This window comes from Dendropsophus ebraccatus, chromosome 2 (genome assembly GCF_027789765.1).
Source record: "Dendropsophus ebraccatus isolate aDenEbr1 chromosome 2, aDenEbr1.pat, whole genome shotgun sequence".
NCBI classification, from domain to species: domain Eukaryota; kingdom Metazoa; phylum Chordata; class Amphibia; order Anura; family Hylidae; genus Dendropsophus; species Dendropsophus ebraccatus.
Genome location: NC_091455.1, coordinates 71115083 through 71138590, shown reverse-complemented (window position 1 = coordinate 71138590; position 23508 = coordinate 71115083). Strand labels below are relative to the sequence as shown.

General features: G+C 42.1%; 1 protein-coding gene across 2 annotated transcripts in view; it reads left to right on the top strand.

Annotated features, from left to right (window-relative positions):
- Positions 1 to 21085, top strand: part of TMEM200C (transmembrane protein 200C) — a 37930-nt gene extending 16845 nt beyond the window's left edge. For both annotated transcript variants that reach the window (XM_069960092.1, XM_069960093.1), the window contains exon 2: positions 18465 to 21085. In XM_069960092.1, coding sequence (XP_069816193.1) covers positions 18501 to 20129 — 1629 coding nt within the window. In that variant the 5' untranslated portion in view covers positions 18465 to 18500 and the 3' untranslated portion in view covers positions 20130 to 21085. The remainder of the gene's footprint in view (positions 1 to 18464) is intronic.
- Positions 21086 to 23508: the final 2423 nt, after the last annotated feature.

The following is a 23508-nucleotide window of genomic DNA, read 5'->3' as shown; positions in this document are numbered from 1 at the left end:
TTGTATTATACTAGTGCACTTAGAGTAAGTCCAGGCATGGCTGATAATTGCACCGTGGATTTTGCCATGAAGCTGTGACAAGATCTGCATGGATGACATGGACTCGTTCACAGATTTAGCTGCAAAGTGAAAATCTGCATAAAATGCATTTGCATTGCACTGTAAATTGCTACAGATTTGCAGTGTGAACATCACTAGCGATGTACATGCAGCCCCTTAAGCCCCTATTACACTGAGCGATGAGAGGGAGTAAGTGAGTGCCAACGTGTTAAAAGACAACGATCAGCCGATATCATGCATGTCGGCGGATCGTTGTCTTCTATTACACAACGCGATTATTGGCCATAACCGTCAGCATTGGCCGAATACGGCCGATAATAGGCCCTTTGCTGTAATCAGCCGTCAGCTGACTATCTCTTATTACACAGAGAGATGTGTGGCCAGCTGCAGGTTTATTTTTTCACACGTTAAAAGACAGTGATCAGCTGACAATTAAGCATTTGCTCGCTCATCGGCTGATCGTTGGCCTATTACACGGTCCGATATCTGTCAGATTTGGCAGATAATCTCCCAGGTATTAGGGCTGTAACTGTGTTAATTGGATTAGATAAAGTAAAGTCATGGGGGGGGCATTTATCAAGTTAATAATGCGTGTTTTTCGGCGGAAAATGGCCAGATGCGAATAAATTTATTCGCAAATGGACGCGTTTTGCGAATAAAATATTTGCATCTGGTCATAGATATCAGTGCTCAATAGAATACAGAGCTGGAATCAGAGTCATTCTAACGCAGAGTCCCAGGCCGGTAAGGGATCCCCCCTCCGCAATCGCATTGCTCGCGTGCGGGGGTGGAGGGAGATCCAGCCACTAGACACCTAGTGATCGCTATGTAGGACTTTTAACTGCAGCTGTCATGACGTTTAAGATACGTCATGGGTCGTTAAGGAATTAACTTTGTTTTTATAGCCATGACATATTATTAATAGCAAGCTTCAGCGTGATAGTCTTTTACTTTATTGCTACCACAATGTGGCTCCATCTTTACTTGCTTAGTAATATATCCTGAGGGTTTACTGTTCTACATGTGTGGGATTATATTGACCCTTTTTGTAATTACTTGTTAGCAATTTAACATCTAGGTATTAAGGATATTAGAAGATAAAACCTAACATTGCTTCTGGTTATTCAGAAAAAAAGTTGCTTGTGATCTCTGTTTCATACTGAAAACATTTATTTTTCAGCCAAATACAAAAGTCAAGAGTATATAATTTAGCTGTTAATGGAAATGTAAGACCTCTATAGAACAATTTAATTTCCTTGTTTGATTATTGTTATAGAATAATATTAAATACCCTGTTATTATGAACGGTGCCTTTCTTCTTGATTCAGTGCCTGGGGAATAAGGTTATATAAAGCATGATTGTGTATCCCTAGTTTCACACCTGCTGAATGTTTGAATATTTAAGATCATGTCCTGCTTTGTTGCTTACAGTTGTTTTATGTTGAACACCATCATTCAGTGTCTTTTTATTAATGTGTCTATATTAAACATAAAAAAAAAATCAAAAACTGAAATTATATAGATGACACATGAGTGAAAGAAAAGAAGGTAGCCTTGGTTCACAATAACACAAGTTCTAATCATCCTCATCTTCATCCCATTCCCATCCACAACATATTCCAACTGGTAATAGGATCCATTAATCACTTTTAACAAATGGGCCTGACTGCTTCTGGAAATTGCATATATAGGAAGACGTTCTACTATTACATATCATAATGTGCAAGTATTGGGAGTCATCAGAGCTTTCTAAAGTGGCTGATGGATACTTCTATGAGTATATTGCTCTGCAGTGGGTATGAAGCTTGTGAGTATATGTGAGTTTGCACATTTATACTTGTATGGATAAGTGTTTGGAGTGAACACTACAAGAGCACCTTACAGCACTATTATTTATGGCCTGTATAGATATTTGTTCTCTTTATTGCTCTGTTACTTTTTACATTAGCATTTAGGGCCCTATTACACAAGCCAAAGTACTGTGTTACCAAGAGCTGATCGCCAGGATCCCTTTATTGATGTTCCTTTCTGACCCTTCCCTCTTTGGGTTAATGTCTATAGCCCACAAATCCAGTCTCATAGTTTATGTCATGACTTTGCTGAACACCTTTTCATAAGCTCTCAGATATTTGTTTCTACCCAGCCCTACTCATTGAATGGACCTGGAGCTACTTTACTCACAAAGCTAAAGTATGCTTCAATAGTGTGTCATACATTATGTCCAATAGTGTGTCATACACTATGTCTGGCATTCTCTACTCCTCCATGACAACATCAGAGCTGGTGGATGTTGGAGGCCCTGTGCTTCTCTACCTTCTGTTTGAGGATGCCCCTCAAATGCTTAATAGGGCTTAGTTCTGGAGACATGCTTTGTCAGTACTGCACCTTTACCCTTAGTTTTTCTAGCAAGGCAGTGGGGGTCACGGAGGTGTGTTTGGCGTGGTTAACATGTTGGGATATGCACTCATGCAGCTCTAAACCATGACACTGCCACCACCATGCTTGACTATTAGGCAAGTCTCACTTGTCTTGTTCCAGTATTACATGTCCTTATTCTGCCTGTCTATAGCAAATAGTTTATGGCTTTATAATGGCATGTTTATGGCATGCATTATCTTTTGAGGAGGCTTCCTTCTGGAATGACAGCCTTGATGTAGTTTGCTAACCCCCTCTCCCACCCCTTTAACCCCTGCAGCAATGCCAGCAGCACTTATACAACTTTTGGATATGATGCTGAGCACATGCTCTCCTACTCTTTGAAACCATGGCAAGGCCTGTTCTGAGTGAAATCAGTCTTGTTAAAGGGGTTGTCCGGCAATAAAAAATTATTCACAGAATGTATGTTATGTCTGTGAATGGCCCCCTTCCCCGTGTTTCCCCCCACCCACGCTAGACCCGGAAGTGTGGTGCATTATACTCACCGCATGTCGTGTCGTCCACGGTCTCCGATCGTCAGCAGTGACGTCTTCTTCGTGAGTCCGGCGGATCTTCCCGAGTGCCGGCCGCCCTCTGCAGCGTCATCCGAAGCTCAGCCGCGATTGGCTGAGCATAACTGTGCTCAGCCAATCGCGGCTGAGCGGCTGATGACGCGGCCACGTCATCAGCTGCTCAGCCGCGATTGGCTGAGCACAGTTATGCTCAGCCAATCGCGGCTGAGCTTCGGATGACGCTGCAGAGGGCGGCCGGCACTCGGGAAGATCCGCTGGCCTCCCGAAGAAGACGTCACTGCTGAGGATCGGAGACCGTGGTCGGCACGTGACAGGTAATGTATAGCGCACCACACTTCCGGGTACACTGGTGGGGGTGGTGGGACACGAGGAAGGGGGCCATTCACAGACATAACATACATTACAAAGTTGTATAACTTTGTAATGTGTGTTATTCTGTGAATAATTTTTTATCGCCGGACAACCCCTTTAAATGGCTGTATGGTCTTGGCCACCATGCTGCATCATAGTTTCATGATGTTTGTTATCTTATAGCCTAGGCCATCTGTGTGTAGAGCAACAATTTCTTTTTTTTCAGGTGCTCAGAAAGTTCTTTGCCATGTTGAACTTCCAGTGACCAGTATTAGAGAGTAGTGATGAGCGAATACTGTTCGATCGAATAGTGAGATATTCGAATATTCGAAATTCGTACGAATAACCCGCGCATATTCGATAAATATTCAATAAGCGTTCAAATCCCCCAGCTTCCGGTTTTACCCTCCAAATGGTCAAATAGATGTTTTTCACTAATCGAATACTTGTTCCCATAGACTTTAATGGGATCGAATATTCGATCAAATATTCAAATATTCGCAGAATATTCGTACGAATATCGAATAATCGAATATCTCACTATTCGCTCATTACTATTAGAGAGTGTGATACCACACTGCTCTCCATCCACACCCGAGGCACCAGGGAGGGAAAATGGCTTATTGGGCTCTATTTGGCCATTTTCACTTATGAGTGTACTCACTTTTGTTGCCATGGGTTTATACATTTATGGCTATCTGTTTAGTTGTTTTAAGGGCTCACCTACATTTACACTGTTATAGACGCTAACTACTTTACATTGTATCAAAGTGTCACATCTTCAGTGTTGTCCAATGAAAATATATAATACAATATTTACAAAAATGTGAGGGGTGTATGCACTTTTGTGAGATACCGTACCATCCCACTCCCTACAGTCGCTCAGCAACACAATACAGCAGGGCTGTAACATAGTGTAGTCCACCAGCCCATAACACCAAAAGGCTAATTGGTGCACAAAGGTAATGGGTGTACAAAAGATAATTGCATGTACAACATCATGGCAATAACAAATGTTTATTAAAGTGACACAAGTACATTTTTTTGTTAGAGTAGGGGGTTGTAAAGTAATCCCCTTTGCAAATTAACTTGGAATCCTAAATGATAAAAAAGGATCTGCCATCTAGCTAGCAGTCACTTAAAATCTATCATTTGAACAAACTTCTGACATGTTACAAGTTTGTATCAGTGGAGGTCCGGGTGCTGAGGCCCCCGCTGATAACTAAAACGAAGGGGCAGATGCACTTAGCAGCAGCGCACTCTGGCCCTTTATCTTCACTGCTAATGAAGCAATGGATGAAATTATAGTGGCAACCTATGAAACGTCCGGTAGACACAATTCCCAGACGTTCCATAGGCTCCATTATACAGTAAGTCAGAAGTTTGTTTCAATGACATGTGCGCTTTAAATTGGGCTTTGATGCAATACTAGACACATAGCCCATAGAGTGCCACTGCTCCTGCATTTACCAACACACCAGCAGATGAGAGGTGCTGATAGTCTTTCCTATTATTAGGTAGTCCTTTTCTGTGTAAAAGGTTAATTATGGTAAGACAATTCAGAAGCAACATTTTATGTATTTTATGTGTTCCACCAGCTCTCCGACCAATTACACTGGTCTGCAAAGTATAATGACTCATGGCCATTGAATCATGTTATGCTATATTAACTAAAATGCTGGGCTTTCCAACCAGCAGGGAGTGATCAGTCTCTCCATGGAGCAAGGAAAAGAAACTTCATAAAAGCCTGATTCAGTGTAGTGAACAGCACAGATCAGCATGTAATGTTACTGATATATACAGAAGAGCATGTTCTTACTAAGCAATTTGGTGCTAGCTTATGATGCCTGTGACAGGTTGTACCTGGTATAGGCCACTGCCACTGTTATAAAAAAAAAAGTGGTCACAAAAATGCATAGAACACAACCTAAAAGCCACACTCTATTTTTCTGACAAAGATTTTTAGTGCGGTTATACAGTAATATAGTATGGTAATATACTATAGTGTTATTGTGGCAATTTAAGAACTGTTGACATTCTTAAAGAAAACATTATTACATTTAATTAAATTAGATAAATAAATAAATAAATAAGTAATAAGTAAAACTAGTCAACACAAGTTTCCTTAACCAGTGAAATGTCCTGAGTAGGGATGGTCCGAACCTGGTTCGGACGGGGTTCGCACGAACCCAAACCCTCCGTAATGATTACCGCTGTCTGCCCGCTCCGAGCAGCGGGCGGATCCAGCGGGAGGAACGCCTGAAAAACTGGGATACAGCCATAGCCATAGGCTGTATCCCAGTTTTCCAGGCGGTCCTCCCGCTGTATCCGCCCGCTGCACGGAGTGGGCAGACAGCGGGAATCCGATGCCGAGCGTTCGGGTTCAGCCGAACCCGAACCTCGGCGGGTTCGGACCATCCCTAGTCCTGAGCTTTCAGCAGTTATATGAAACCCTTTCCCCTCTGCTCTGACTAATGGCACAGCAGAAGAGTTTACTTGCATGTTTCCCCAAAAATAAGACATCCTCCTAAAATAAGACACCCCAGCTAACATACCAACAAGCCTAAAATAAGGCACCGCCACCCTAAACTAAGGCACCCCCTGAAAGTAAGGCACCCCCCAAAAGTAAGTCCGGCTGGACTCTTTATGTGTACAATAACATGTAGTAACTAATGCTGAGTATAGTGTGGAGTATATTGATTTTCTAGAAATAGCTCACCTGAATAAAAATATCATAGTTAATAAGTTTCTGTTCCTGCTGTGTTCTAATTTGAAATGATCAATAAATAGTACAGATTGAAGAGCTACTGATCTATATGCTATGTAATATTTTCTATTGGTGACATTGACAGAAATGAAACAAAATGATGTCTGTATTATTTTCATATCATCCTGTCAGTCCCACTTATTTCAGCTTATACCAATATATACCACTAATAGCAAGGTAGACATTGTTCTGCTTAACAAGCATAAAAGCTGAGGTCTGTGTTGTTAAAACACAGATTAAAATTGTATATGTTGCTCATATACTATTAACATAATAATAATAATAATAATAATAACAATAATAAATCCACACTCATATAGCGGTTGTATCTTACCTCCCAGAAATATCTAAGAAGCGATTATGGTACTTATTACACAAAATGCTGCAGCAGCAAAGGGAAAGCTGTTAGCAGTTTGGCAATTTGTATGTTGACAATGTGGATGGAAATGATACATTACAGAGAGAGGCTGTATTGCCACTACGGGGTCATAGCCATCTATTAATATTGACGGCCACTAATAACGATCATGATCGTTATGTGCGGCTGCCAATATAAAGAGATGACCCCTATCTTCTTCTGCTATGATCCTGGGGAGTATTGTATTTCTTGTTTGAATTTGCTTTTTAAATACCCAGTGGGGTATAACCCTAGAACACAGATTTCCACAATAAAAGGGCTAGAAGGCATAAGGGGGTTAGGCAGGATGAACTTTTGTTTATAATGGCTCCACATCAGTCCTAATGTTGTGTGTGGTATTACAAACCAGCTCTATTATCTTCAAAGGAACAGAGCTGCAATACCACTTTCAAACTGAGGGCAAGTGTGGTGCCATTTCTGGAAGAAAGCTGCTATTTCTTTTCTAACTCTAGATAACCCCTTTAAAGTAGTCATGGACTGCCAAGCATGTACCAGCAGATGGTTCATTGAACAGCACACAGTTCTAAGAAAAGCTGCTTCAGAATTGCTATACCACGGAGAATACATTTATCATTTGCTATGTGACATGTCAGGAAAAGTGACAGGTCGTCTTTAAAGTGAAGTGTGGTATTTGCCTTCTACCTTCTTGGATTTCGGGTAATGAATGGTGTCTCTGCTAACATAGAGAAAGTGGTGCTGAGTTCATCTTTATGGCATCTTGCAGTCATACCTATTTAGCCTTGTACCCTATGAATACAATAAGATGCATGATCATACTTCCTTTTACATGGTCCTTCAGTAGATACTGTGAGGTATGTTTTTCATAGATAGAGGAATAGGAGGAAGATGGTTGTGTCACAATTATTGTTTGCTAGAGCCTCATGAGAGCTAATATGGCTGCCAGGAAGCTTCTACTTGGCTGATCTAACTAAAGAAGGACTGCAGACAGTTACTCTACATAAGGATCCAAGAGCACACATTTTCTGTTTTGGCAGCTTTTACCCTTTTATACAGAAGTGGGGCAGGGAGAATAATGTCGTTTTCTGACATTAAGAACATTGGTGTTGGAAACACATTTGCTGTAAAGAAACAAATTCTTTATATTGTTACTGTAATAACCAATTGTATCTATGTTTACCTTGCTAATTTGTTGTGCAGACAGGAATCCATCTCTAGCCTGTACACAACGCATTTCATAGGTCTGCAGATGTTTTTGCAGCTCTATTTGTTCTTAATAAGCTGTAATGTAATTTAAAGTATCTGGTAACATATTGAGGTCTTAATATAATGTAATGTGTTATCGAGTGAAACACAGGAAGCTACATAGAAACAGCCAAATATTGTAATTATATACATAAACACAAGAAACTTGTGATATTTGTTACATTTGCATTCTACAGTTTTTCTTTTAACTACTTCATTGCTGTACTGTAGGTTTATTTCTAGTTTTTAGCATAATTTTTCTTATAGTTTTACATTCACAATCTAGGGAAATCCAAACAGGATGAGGATTTAGATTAACTTGAAGGTTGCTTAATAATTATTTAATGAGACAACATTGATTCAGATTTAATATTCAGGTTTTGTGGAAAACAGAAGTTCAATCCATAGGCCATTGATGTGTGAGGCGTCATGCACAGTTCTGTGTCCGTTTTTACTACCAGGAAATAGTGATCAAGAAGTGTTAACAATGTCCGAGAACCCTACTCATTTGAATATTCAGTCGTGGAATAAGCTTACCTGCAGCCTGGCTGCAGCACTGCTCTCCTTGAGCTTCTCTTCTTCTTCCTGCTTGGGGCCCTGAGGGAGAAAGCAGCCTCTTGTGGCCGCAGGCATAATGCTGCCTTCAGCATTGTGTGCTTTCCATTGTGTGCTATAGTGAATTGGGGTGCGGGCGCACACGGATGCGTCCACATCACAATACAGCACAAATAAAGTTCATCCGGACGGTACTGCAGTACCTTTGTGATGTTCTTACAGTGTGTGAACCCAGCCTCACATTGTAACATACAATTATAGGGGTGTTACTATCTCAACTAATATATTTATACTTCTAAGGCCCATTAGCAAACTTGCCTCCTTCTCCTCATATGCTGCTTCCCCCCCCCCCCTTGTTGGTTGCTCACTGTCTAGGTTACCAACCACCACTCTAAAGCCCCTATTACACAGGGTGAATCAGAGATGCAAACGAGTGCCCACCTGTCACGTCAGCGCTTGCTTGCTCCTCATTCCCTGCTGTAAGAGCCGGAGGGCCACAGGGAGCTGGGGTTCCCAGGTGATTGCTGGATCGGCCGAGCAGCCCATAGAAGATAGTGGTGCTCTGCTGCCGCTGCTCTTATTACATGGAGAAGCAGCAGCAGATCGCTGCTATCTAGATCGCTGATGTTTCAACATATTAAAAGACAACGATGAGCCGAGATTGTGCGTGTTGGCTGATCGTTGTCTTCTATTACACAAGATAATTATCATCCGTAAGGCCGATAATTACTTTGTGTAATAGGGCCTTAACTCGGCATATCAGGAGGAGGAAGCAAGTCAGGAGAAGGAGGAGGCTCCTGCACTGCTTCCAATTTTGTACCATTCCGTCTCTGCTGTGTAGTTACTTCTGTGTTGTGACATTGCAGGCCCCTCAGCCAATCACCGTCTGAGGCTGGACACCACTGCTTCAGCTGCTGACATGCACGACCCCAGAACCCTGAGGAGGCAGAACAGTACGAATGGAGCTGTACAATGCAGTCAGTGGGGCATATGGCTAAAGGGTCTGCTGCCTGGACAACCCCTTTACTGCTGAACAGTAGTTTTTGCACAAAATAAAAAATCCTGCACGATAAATCTGACTAAAAAATATCTTACTTAAACCACGCCCCTCTAATAAAATAAAAACAAAAAGAAATGCCACAGCCGGCGTAAAATGCTCAAAAAATAGTGCAAAGTGCTTTATAAATAATGGGCAAAATATTACACCCTGCACAAAAACACAAATATGCCAGAATAATGGTGCAGAAAGAATGATACATAGGCCCCATAAAATATTGTGTACAGGTTTGGACCCCAGTGTACAATAACACATGGTGGAGCTGAGAAGGGATTGGAATTTTAAAGTTAAAAAGAGAGTATTGAAACCATGGAATTCTTTGCCAGAGGAAGTGGTCATGGGGAACACAATAAGAGTTCAAAAAAGGCCTGGATACATGTATTAGTGAATATGAAGTGATTTAAATAAAATGGTAATAAAACTACCTTTTTTCTCAGTGTCTCTTGCCCCTATGGAAATATAACAGTAGATTAGATTCCTCTAACCTGCTGTAAGCCTCCCTATACTATTCTCTAGTCAGGACACAGTACTCTTTATTATGTATGTGTTTTTCTTCTTTATTAGTTAAATACGGTTTATTTTATTTTTGCACAGATGCAATCATTTATATTTTTTTTCAGAGAAACAAATAATTTATAATATACGTCTGCAAGAATACATATGATGCGGCACTCGCTTTAATTCCACTTCACTTTATTTAGCCTTACATGATACAACGATGCACATGAATAGAGTACAGTAGGCTACTCTAGTCATGTGCATTGTTGTATCATGTATGGCTCAATAAAGTGAAGTGGAATTAAAGCGAGTGCCGCATCATATGTATTCTTGCAGGCGTATGATGAACTCTTTTCTCTGTGTACTGTATGCTGAACACCACCACGGGAGGTGTCCAGGTGAGCCGAATCCATTTGACTGCAGTGAGGTGGGGAGTGCGGTGACTCCACAACATGCATTTATATTTATAATATGAAGGAAAGTGGATTTAACTAGTCAGGAAGGAATGATGTTTGCGTAACTATGGCTGTGACTATTTCCTAACCTTCCTGACTATTTATAGATTGTTTATAGGCGCTGAAAGATTGTTCAATATCTCTCAATGTCAGATGTCATCTTTAAATGAAAGCTATAGGACAAATGCATTCTTGTTTCCCTTCTAACCTTCACTTAACGTCATGCCATTCCATCTACAGGCATTGAATCAATTAAATGAATTCTTTAGATATAACTCTGGCTGCACCTAGGTCTACATATGTTCTTCCTAGGAAAAATAGATGCCGTGACTATGCATTTGTCTCCACAATCATTGATCTACTTTTTATACAGAACAGTATACGTGGCTGCCCCTATGTAGGTAACTCTTATTCCCCTTCTGTTTATACTGGTGGATTTTCCTATGTCAACGATGCATTCACATGTAACTAGTTTGCAGCGGATTTCATTATAGTCTATGACCCTTCTAAAGATTAACTGCTTAGCTCCTAACATCATGCTTAACAGTCAACCAGTGCGCTCCCGCATGCTTCTCTAGGTCCCTGCTCAGTGATGACCTTCTCAGCCAATCACTGGGGTGGCAGGACAGTGCAGCGATTGGCTGAGTGGGCTGTCAGTGTGTGGGGACCCAGAGAAGCAGGCAGGAGTGCGCCAGTGGAACGGAAACAGATAAGCATAATGTTGGGAGATAAGTAGTTAATTTGTACACATCTATAATCCACTAGAGCGCCACTTTGAAATTAGTTTTGCACGGATCTCACTGAGAGAAAATCGCAGCATGTAGTGCCATTCCCTATGGTTGTACATTCTTGAAGTGGATTTTCATGTAGCCCCTGGCCACTTAACCCACCAGCTGCTGGACTAATACATTACCTGTCTGTGCCTCACTCAGCGAATCAGTACGCTGTTCTGCTGTAGCCACTGATTGGCTGAGCGGGCCGCCAGTGACCCGGGAGCAAAAGAAGGAGACTGGAGAGCAGACAGGTAATGTATTAGCCTGGCAGCGGGTGGGTTAAGTGGGCAGGGGCAACATTCTCGCAGTGAAGAATGTAGAGCCATAAGGAACGACACTACAGAGTATCACAGCAGGTTTTGCTATGGAAATGGCAGAGTGAAATCCGATGCAATACTGTACGTGTGGAGGCACCCTAATGGAGATTTTAGGGATTTGGCACAAAAATGGCTGTACGCCCCATTCTATTCCAGGTGTGATTTTCAAATTCCACCACCTGAGGCAAACTTGACAGAGCAGGAGTAGCAGAGTTAGTACAGCTACTCTGTATTGCAGCAATGTTTGTCATACCACCTTGGTCATCCCCCCTGCCTTATCTACTACTGGTCTTCATTAGGTATTATTGCAAGTGGAATGTATATTCTGCCTTAGAATTTGTTAGAACGTGGGTTAGGACACCTAGGAGAAGAAGATTAGGGTTGATTAGGTATTAGGAACTACCTGCCAGGATGTAAAGTAATAATCCCCCTGTCTCATCATGTCATAGTCCCCCATCCTATGCCCCGATGTAGTCCTAATCCCCTTCCTGTGTCCCCCATCTCCTCATAATCCCCCCGGTTGTATCCCTAATCTCCTCATATTCCAACCTGTCCCCCATCCCCTCATAAACTCCCCGTCTCGTAATGTTGTCATAATCCTCCATCCTGTGCCCCTATGTAGTCATAATCCCTCACCTGTGTCCCTAATCTCTTCATAATTCCCTGTGTCCCCCCATAATCTCCCTGTCCCCATCTTCTCATAATCCCTCCAGTGTCCCTCAATCTTCTCATAATCCCCTTCTCCTATGTCCCCCAATCCCCCTGTGTCCCGATCTCCTCATAACACCCCCTGTGTGCCCTATGACCTCATAATCCCCCTCCTGTGTGCCCTATCACTTCATAATCCTCTCCACCTGTGTCTCCCAATCTCTTCATAATCCTCGCTCCTGTGTCCCCCATCTCCTCATATTCCCCCCTGTGTCCCCTTCACCTCATAATCCCCCCTCTATCCCCCTCACCTCATAATCTCTTCCTGTGTCCCCATCACTTTATAATCTCCTCCTATGTCCTTCATCTCCTCATTTTCCCCCCTGTGTCCCCATCTCTCCATATTCCCCCTGTATCCCCATCACCTCATATTCCCCCTATATCCCCCATAACCTCATATTCCCCCTATATCCCCATAACCTCATATTCCCCTCCTCCTGGATGGACATTTCTTTAGGAAAGTTAAAGTAAAGTAAAAAAAAAAAAAAACAGCTACTCACCTCACCAATCGTTCCCACGCTGCTGTAGAAGTGAATGGCACAGAGCAGACAGCTGATGTCCCTCTGCTCTGAGCCTGAGCAGTGCAGAGCAGGGAGTCCGGCATCAGTCCAGAGTCCCTGCTTCTGAACGTATATTCCATGAGCAGTACGCTATTAGTGTAGCACGCCCCGGAATATGCACACAGGAGCAGAGGCATCAGTCTATGTCTGATCTCTCTGCTCCTGTAGTTCAGTGAGCGGTCATGCATATAATATTTGCATGAACGCTCACTGTGCAGGGGTGGACGGTGCAGGGGGGCCACTATAGCCAATAACCTCCGGAGACCTCAGTGGGCCCCCTGCCAGGGTGGGCCCGGAGTGGCAGCCCCCCCTGCTTCCACCTAATTTTGCGACTGTTCAAATCCCTAATATCAGATCTGTGCTGGCAATTTTTGTGGCTTTATTTGTGGCATTTAAATAAATAAATGCCAAGCTAACTTTGTGTCTTAGAGAGGCCTCCCCCTGAAAATCTGTGCCTTTCTGTGTGTGCATATGACATAATATATGATTCTATGGAGATTCAGGAGAGGCCTCACTCAGCTCTGTGGCAGCCCTGTTATGGCCATGTGCTACAACCACATATATTTGTGCTCTTTGTCTGACACAATACTTCTTATATTTGGGTTTTGCCAGCAATAATAATTTGTTGCTTTATTATTTGTATCTTTATTTGTTGCTTTGAATAGCAGCTTTTATGTGACATTTCACTGTGTAATATCTGTCAGACACCATATATTTTCTGGTTGTTGTTATGTACAGAATTTTCGGTAGCTTTTCACTCTCTTTTAAAGCAGCAAAGTTTATAAAGGTCACGGCAGACAATGGTATTTTAATATGGTTAGTTTGAATTTAAAGCTAAGAGCAGATCAAGATCTGGTAACCGAACAAAAATAAAGAGAACTGAAGGCTGTAAACAGACAATACACTAAGCGGTAATGTACTTTGGATGCTTTTGAACTTATATAAAGGTCGATTCTAGTTGCTATGGCAACCAGGGAAAGGATGGCTGTTAAAAGCCCAACAATGAAACCTAAAGCTAACCACAAATATTATAATGTATCAACAAATATCAAGCAACTGACTAGAAAATATGGCTTGTAACCTAAAGACTCCCCTGGTGCCAAATAATGATTTTACTGGAATAGAAAACTTTTCATTGGGCATTGTGGAAAATCTCTCTTAATAATGACGGTAACTTAGGGAACTATTGGGTGGAGCGCTTATTGGCCAAACAAACCAATATTGTACTATTGCCAACAGTCAGATGGTGCACAAGCATTTGATTAGCGGTGGCTGCTGAACTTGGATAAAGCCCTAAGGCTATGTGGAAAACATGGATATAGTCATTGGCTGTATCCATGTTTTCCAGACAACCTTAGAGCTTTATCCAACTTCAGCCGCCACCGCTAATCAAATGCCGAACAATCGGGTTCGGATGGACTCGAGCATGCTCGAGGTTCACTCATCTCTACTTGGATGCATATTTCACATTTATAAGGGGCTGTGTGGGTGATGAGTAATGGCAGCAAAGGGCCACATGAACAATCTAGTGATCATTCCGGCATGACCAAGCTGTTTAAAAGGCTCTGTAAACAAGAATCGATCTGCAGGATCAGCACTCATTTACAGCACAGCTAGTGCCATCTAATATGGCCCCTACCATGATCTTCCATCTTCATTAACAGGCAACTTAGGAGTAATAGGCTGTTCAATTCCAAGACAGCATTTGTATGAAATTGACCACTAGACTGGGCCATATTTGCTACTAGGCACCTGAACAACTGTATATAGGGTGTCAGTGTTAAAGGGGTAGAACTTAAGTGAGTTAAAAAAAAATAGACCTGCAAAAAACCCTTGTGTTACATGTGGTTTGTGACTGATCTACAAGAAAAAACTCTTAGAAAAAGTGTACAATCGCCCTAATGTATGTTGTCTAAGTGTCTATGGCAGCACAAATAAGGCACAGGGCATAGGTATGTGATGATATTAGTTTTCCTATAGAAGTGACAGTGAGATAACTGCTAAAGCATTCATTTTTGCTTGTTGGCTCATATAAAGGCGTTGGCAGTACAACTATAGACAGTATGACAGATTTTTCTACAATGTTGCAGGGACAAGTTCTGGCACTCTATAACAATCTCAGTTATGTCTGTGTCTTATTTATTAAAATGTCACAGGAGCCATCGTAAATTTCTAAAATACTAAAGAGAATTGTGACATTGGAACAAACTCGGCTCTAGATGATGGGGAACATAAATGAAGAGTCTGGGAAAGTCTGTGTATTGTGTATTCCTAGTAGCTTGATTTTTGAAACTTTTTGCTGGAGAATTCTTGTGCATTTTGGTGCAGAGTGTTACATCTAAACGTACCCCCCCCCCCATTTCCTTATTGAAGGGATGTGGTACACGTGATGTAATATATTTTTTTTTATCAAATTGTCACAATTCTAGCACATTAGCAATAGTAAATTTGCACCTATTAAAGGGGTACTCCAGTGTGGGGCCTATTTTGGGATCTAGCCGTGGAGGAGGTAGCTGAGAGAAAAGACGTCCACTCACCTTCCCAGATCCAGCGGCGGGTCCACATCGATGCGCTCTGGTCCTCGGTTTCCAGCTGATTCCTGATGTCTGACGCGGGCTCGAGACGTGACGTCTCAAGTCCGCTCAGCCAGTCAGTGACAGAGGCGGGGTCTGAGCAGACTTGAAACGGATCCCGCCTCTGTCACTGACTGGCTGAGCGGACTGAGACGTTACGTCTCAAGCCCGCGTCAGGCACCAGGAAGCGGCCGGGAACCGGGGACAGGAGTGCCGCGATATTAGGGGAGGTGATCCTAACAGGAGATGTCCCTGATGATTGGAGAACGGCCAATGTTATACCAATCCACAAGAAGGGGAGTAGAGAAGAGCCCAGTAACTACAGGCCAGTGAGCCTGACATCTGTAGTAGTGAAAATGATGGAAACTCTTCTAAAAAAGAAGATAATGGATCAACTAAGAATCAACAATTTGATGGATCCAAACCAGCATGGCTTTACTGAGAGCCGATCATGTCAGACTAATCTCATTGATTTCTTTGATTATGCCACAAAAGTGCTGGATGAAGGTGGTGCTGTGGATATTACCTATCTGGACTTCAGCAAAGCTTTTGATACAGTTCCCCATAAAGAGCTGATAGAGAAGTTGGAGAAGATTGGACTTAATCCCTGGATAGTTTAGTGGATTTGTGGTTGGCTGAAGGATAGATATCAGAGGGTTGTTGTTAATGGTGTATATTCCGAGCAGAGACTGGTTACAAGTGGTGTGCCACAAGGGTCTGTTCTGGGTCCTATTCTTTTTAATATGTTTGTAGGTGACATAGGAGAAGGGTTGATAGGTAAAGTTTGTCTGTTTGCTGACGACACAAAAGTGTGCAGTAGGGTTGATATTCCTGGAGGTGTCAGTAATATGGAAAACGATTTAGCTTTGCTAGATAAGTGGTCCAAACAGTGGAAATTGAAATTCAACGTTTCCAAATGTAAAATAATGCACTTGGGGAGGAGGAATCCTCTACCCGAGTATCACATCGGCAGTACTGTGTTGGAAAATCCTTCAGAAGGGAAGGATTTAGGGGTAGTGATATCCGACAGCCTTAAAATGAGTCACCAGTGCAACCAGGCGGTGGGGAAAGCAAATCGTATACTGGGGTGTATAGCTAGAGGTATAACCAGTAGAAAGCGGAAGATTGTGATCCCGCTGTATTGAGCTCTGGTGAGGCCACATCTGGAATACTGTGTCCAGTTCTGGAGACCTCACCTAAAAAAGGACATTGATAAAATAGAACGGGTCCAAAGACGGGCTACAAAAATGGTGGAGGGTGTGAGGCAACTCAGCTTTTATATCTTATTTATATCAATATTTGTAGTGTAACGATTATTTTGTGGTTGTCACATGGTCGTTTAAAACATTCGCCGGGGTGATCATGACCATATGACACACCTACTTTTTTAAAAAACCTTTTTACGAACGACAGAACGATTATCGTTAACGAGCGGTCGTTGGAGCGAGTTTATGAACGATAATCGTTCCTTGGAATAGGGCCTTTAGATATTAATAAATTTGTCTGGCAGCTAGGACTGACAACTCATGTTATATGTCTCCATGACACCGGTGTCATTGCCTTAGATCAGGGGTGAGGAACCTTTTCCATGTCGAGAGCCGGTCGTGTATTAATAAAATCATTCGAGGGCCGCATACCGTGCGTGGCAGTTAGTAGCATGGGTTTGCAGCACCCGGGGCAAGGCAAAATATTATTCCCCTAGTGCCCCTGCTATTGTAGTTAACCCTCTTTGATGCCCCTTGTACCTGATGTGAATCCTTAGTTAACCTCCAGTGATACCCCCGGTAGCTGTAGTTAACCCCTTACTGATGTCCCTGGTAGTCTAGTTACCCCCCCCCCCTGTGACGCCCCTTGTAGTCTAGTTAACCCCTAGTGATGCTTCTGGTAGGCCTAGTTAACCCCCCACAGTCATGTCCCTGGTACAGTAGTTATCCCCCCCCCCCCCATTCATGTCCCTGGTAGCCTAGTTTAACCCCAGTGCCTGTCACTGGTAGCCTAGTTAACCCCCAGTGCCTGTCCCTGGTAGCCTAGTTAACCCCAGTGCCTGTCCCTGGTAGCCTAGTTAACCCCAGTGCCTGTCCCTGGTAGCCTAGTTAACCCCAGTGCCTGTCCCTGGTAGCCTAGTTAACCCCAGTGCCTGTCCCTGGTAGCCTAGTTAACACCCAGTGCCTGTCCCTGGTAGCCAAGTTAACCCCAGTGCCTGTCCCTGGTAGCCTAGTTAACCCCAGTGCCTGTCCCTGGTAACCTAGTTAACCCCAGTGCCTGTCACTGGTAGCCTAGTTAACCCCAGAACCTGTCCCTGGTAGCCTAGTTAACCCCAGTGCCTGTCACTGGTAGCCTAGTTAACCCCAGTGGCTGTACCTGGTAACCTAGTTAACCCCAGTGCCTGTCACTGGTAGCCTAGTTAACCCCAGTACCTGTCCCTGGTAGCCTAGTTAACCCCCGTGCCTGTCCCAAATAAAATAATAAACATCCCACTCACCTTCCCACGCTGCCCAGGTCCTCTTCTCTCTCCTCTAGTCTGTGCCTGTCTTCTACTGCAGGCGACGCGCGATGAAATGACGTCATCGTGCGGGGCTTGCAGGAGAAGGAAGACATGCGGCGCTCTGGTGGGGCAGGGGATGGCACTCACAGCATCCTCCTGTGTCTGGCAACCGTCACAGATGCTGTGTATGCCAGCTCCTGCCCCACCAGAGCTCTGCATGTCACAAGGGAGCCGCAGGCCGCATCGGGTGGTCTCAGGGGCCTAATGTGGCCTTTAGGCCGGAGGTTCCCCACCCCTGTCTTAGATCCTACAGTACTTACAGTAACAATTAGTTTCTATTTAGTTCAATATTGTCTAACAAGTCAATAGTTTGTTGTAGCTTTAATATGTGTCGATCAATGTACAATAATAGAATAATAATTATAGACAGACGGCTCCAGTAGTAAAATCAAGTAGCACTGGCTCTATGCACATGCACGAAATTGTAATAAATAAGAAAAATAAAGAAGAACCTAAAGAAATGAGCTACTCTATATTAATAGGATATTGGCTTAGTAGAGTAAAGCATATGGGTAAGGCAGAGCGGAATGTTTCTGGCCTTTTTGATCTTGGTACAATATAGGTAGCATTCAAAAATCTATGTATATGTATTATAATACACTTTCCAAGAATATATTACATGCGCCATTTTATATTTTCCAAGTTTAATGACTGTATATATGTTTTTGATCCATAGGAGCTGGAGTAACAAATCAGGAGATCTGAGGTCGGCATGATCGCCACTGGAGGTCTGCTGAGGATCTCTGCAAGAAAACAGGATCCTCTCAGAACAAAAAGCCAACCTCCAAAACGTAAGCGGAAAGCAAAAAAGAAGCGCAAGAATGATGTGGTGGTAGTAAAAGGCAAACTTAAACTTTGTTCCATTTCTGGATTAATTGCGCTATGTGGAATTTTAGTACTTCTTGTTGGAGTTGCCATGGCTGTTATGGGATATTGGCCAAAAAGTTATTCTGTTTATCATGGAAATCTAGGGACAAATAAAGCCAAATTTTCATCAGGGGATACAAATATAAGTAGTGCTAATAAAAACCTATCTTGGAGCCATCACAACAGTCATGGAGCTAATACCTTCAAAGTAAATGACACAAATTTGAGAAGCCGTCAGCAAAAAACATCTACTGGGTCTTCTGGCTTTCTTGCAGGTTTTTTCTCTGGATACTTACACTCGGATAATCTTAAAGTCTTTGGTCCTCTAATAATGGGCATTGGAATATTTCTATTTATTTGTGCAAATGCAGTCCTTCATGAAAACAGAGACAAGAAAACTAAGATTATCAACCTGAGGGATCTATACTCTACAGTGATTGATGTTCATGGCATGAAATGTAAGGATGGAGCTCCACTCAATGGCTTTGTAAATTATGTGCAATCACGGAGCATGGATGGGAAAGGTGGAGATCCTTTTGGGGCTGCAATGTTAGCCAAGAGCTCTTGGCACTCTGCTCTTGGTGGCACAATTTCATTCTCTCCTCCAAATCCTAGGGAAACACGGACGTCTTCTCCAAAGGACCATCGTCATGCAGCAGAGAACTTCAACATGAATGAAGCAGTATACAGTATTTACAGGGAGAGGTCTAACTCTGCTTTGCCATTTGATAGAATTTCTGGGAGGGGGAATGAGTCTCTTTCGGGATCTCCTGATTTGAGGTGGGGTAGAAACAGCACAAATTCAATTGTTGGCCATTCCCTTAGTGCATTTACATTGCCCATTGTGAAGTTAGATAACTGTCTCTTGGAGAAGAAGGAAGAATGTGGGGAAGGTAAAAGTGCCAAAGAAGTACAGAAAGGAGAAATTGAATTAAGTTTGAAAACATTTAGCCATGTAGACTTAAATTGGGAAATTCCCAAAACCCACAGAAAACTACCCTTAAGGCGCCAGAGCACAAGTTGTCTGCCAGACTTTAGGAGACCTATGTCACCTGGTCCACTGTCAGACTTAGGTAGCCAGTCTTTAAGTAGCACAGATTTAGACTGTAGCCTTTTGGTGAGAGCCTCTCCATATGGCAAAACAAAACCCGCAGTTCTTGTAGATTCTCTTACAACAGCACCGTTAATACGAAGAGATTCACAGAGCTCAGGGTCTGACCAATCAAGCAATAAGGGCTATGTTCATCTGGAGGAGGCAGGAACCTCCTTTGAGTCTATAGACACCTCAGCCAATAAAACCCAGGAGGACTGTGAAGATGCCAAGACTATAGACATAGACATTCCCCTGGAGGATACCAGCACAGAACATGTAGTACATCTTCAAAAGCAGTACACTAATAAAGAAAAACTGTTGATGCTCTCCAGGTCACTCGCTAAGTCTGAAGAAGAGGATTTAGATAACACAAGTATTTAAGGCACAAATGAATTTATAGCAAAAATCCACTCTGAGATTTATTCACACAAAGTTCCGGAATATGCTGTTTTACATGGAGCTTGCCAAATATCCAAAGATCTGCAGTGTCAACAGTTGTCATGCGTATTGATAACCGTCACAAACATCTGATTGTAACTGTATGTATGATTGAAACCAAACTGTATTAGTAAACTTTGAAATAGCCCATCTTATGAAATGAGATTTTTATTTTTTTTTACATATATATACAATAGCTGTGCACTTCATTTTTGGCTATGGTAGATCCTTATTCCTGCTGATGGCATGTCAGTACTGTAATTGCTTGGTTATGGCAATTTAGTTTGGCTTACTCAAACGCTTAGGCAGCAAGTCTGTCTACTTACTGGATTAACTGAATTATTTTATTTTTGGAGAAGCTATTTTAGAAGTTTTATCATTGTTTTGTTGAGAGAATATTCATTTAAAGACGGACGATGGACAGATTTAAATTGTGGGACTGTTAGATTTATTCAGATTTTTATTTTCAAATATTTTGAACCTCCTGTAATACAATGTTATATTGGGTGTTATGGTTACAAAGCTACTGACAGCATTAATAATTATAATAAAAAAAAAATCTTTTAAGAAATGTTTACATTTAACTATATCACATGCACCAAAATGTATTTTTGTTAATTTTTTTTTCTTTTTTTATTTTTCTTAATCTCTTGCAGTATTTTAATAATGGCATGCAAACAATTGTGCTTCAAACAAGCAGACTTGAAATGCAGAGTATATAATAAATTAGAGATCTCTTTGCTAGCTACCATAGACTTTAATTTCTTTACATAGAAATTAAATGAACTGCATGATAAAAAAATGTATTTTTGCTACATTTCATATTTACTCAATGTAGATTTGCATCACTGGCCCATTTGTCAGAATGTCAGCCTTTGGGTGTTTTCTATATTCAAGATTCTTTATAATAACAATAAAGCAAATAAAATAAAACATTTTACTACAGAAATATACAAAAGTGTTATTACAAAAAATATATATATTTGTCCTACAGCAACATATATATGTGAAATATTATGTACAATGACATTTAGACTGGAGCTAAGGTTGTCAATTGTCACCGTTTATTGAAACAGATATTCATTAGTTCTGTGACCCTGGTTTATTACGAGTAGAATGTACCATTCAACCAACCAGGTAACAAACTTATTTTTGGCTGTGTAAGATGTAGGTTCAGTTCACATTGGTGTTATGTCCTGTTCTGCCAGGTTTCCACTGTTAATGGTAAAAATAGCATTATTATTGCCGTCAAGAACACATGAAACCTAATATTCCCTATGAGATCCATCACATTGGAGTCAACAAAAAAACAAACCATTATATGTCATACCAGTGGCAGACCCACTAAGAACAACAGCCATTACAGTAATGTGAACGGAGACATAAAAGGTGAGAAAAGCCATTTTATATGTAAAATCTAATGTTTGGCATATATAAATATATCTAGGGTGCCTCAAACTTGATGTATCAGTTGTTCCTATCATAGCTATTGTATTTATATTTCATATGTGTATGTTATGTCCAGGTTATAGATAGACTGCACATGCTAAAATAAATATTTATATAGTAAACCACAGTTAAATTCTTTAAGATTCTGGGCGAGAAGTGAGAGATCTTTGTGGTGTAGGCTGCAAAATAAAAAAAATTAAAACATTGCTATGGGCATGGGCTCAGGTTAGGTTCATATCTGTGTAGGAGGCGCCATTTGACACATTGTACATTCCATTTGGTGCTAGCATACAGAGCCAGCCAGCCAGCTGTGCAGTGGAGACAGACAGAACGTAAAGGGGTTATCCAGCAATAGAAAAACAGGGCTTTTTTTTTTTCCCAGAGACAACACAACTCTTTTCTGGTTTGCAATTAATCTCTATTCATTTTAATAGAACTGGGTTGCAAAACCCCACCCAAACTTAAGACCAGAGTGTTTTTTTCTCAAAAAGAAAATTGCCATGTTTTTTTTAACACTGGATAGCTCCTTTAAAGCATACATGTCACTAGAAATAACTTTTGATATGTCATCGCTCTGATGAGAAGATGTAGCCGGAGAGAGATTGCGTCCGGCCACTTATTCTGTCATTGACTTTAATGATGTCCATTGGGTTTTCCACTTATGTTTATTATTTTACAAGATTCTAATGGGACGACAAAATTAAAACTATATAAATGCATTCTGCAATGGGAGCTCCAAACAGAATTTCGGACACAGATGGGAACAATGACTTACCGTATTTTCCGGCTTATAAGATGACTGGGGGTATAAGACAACCCACAACTTTTCCAGTTGAAATACAGAGTTTGGGATACACTCGCTATATAGGACTACCCCTCTTCCATCGCACACCAAATAAAAATTAATAAAAAAACATCAAACAGCAGCGAGATTTGAGAGGCAGAGAAGGAGGTACAGTAATACTGATAGGATACAAGAGTGGGCCAGATGGGTGAAAGTAGTGTGTTTTTCTGGGCCCAGCCCCACTGTATCTTTCTTTTCCATACCCTAGACGCCTGTATTTTACTCTGCCCTTCATAAGGTTGCTTCATGCAGTGAGGATGCGGCCATTTGTGAGCTCCCCCTGCCATATGCGGTGACCACAGATTCTCCAGTCCGGTTCTGAAGTTTTTTAGCACCTGCCCTATAAGACGACACGCAGCGTATAAGACGACCCCTTACTTTTGTGAAGATTTTCCTGGTTTAAAAAGTAGTCTTATACGCAGGAAATTACTGTACATATTATCATCTCTTTTACTTTTTAGTAAATGTTTTTTTCATATGGTATATTTAAACATTATGGGGAGAATTTGTCATCCCTGTGCCTGGCATAGATTGGCAAAAAGTTGAAAATCTTTGCTTAACCTTTTTGCCAATCATTGATGAACAGACGGGGGGTATGACAAGGTTCCGATAGGTCATGGCCCCGTTTGAGTCCCATTTTCCATGTAGGCAGGCCTAAATCTAGCCAACTCAGAGGCGGTGTTGATTAACCCCTTGCCGCAAAATGACGTTCCTGGAACGTCATGTAAAGCAGGTAGTTCCCGCAACATGACGTTCCAGGAATGCCTCCCCCCGCTGTCCCTATGTAAGATCGGGCAGCAGGAGGAGGCTGTGTCACACAGCATCCCCCTGCTGCCTCTGCCTGGAGGGGAGCCGCGCTCCCCCCGGGCAGTTAACCCCATAAACGCCGCGGTCAGTGCGACCGCAGCGTCTATGGGGAGATTTGTCATATGCCGGCAATCGGGCGGCGGGGGGAGGCTGCAGCACGTTGCCTCCCCCCACCGCCACAACTAGTATGTCCCCCGACCCCCCTCCCCTCGTCCCCCGATA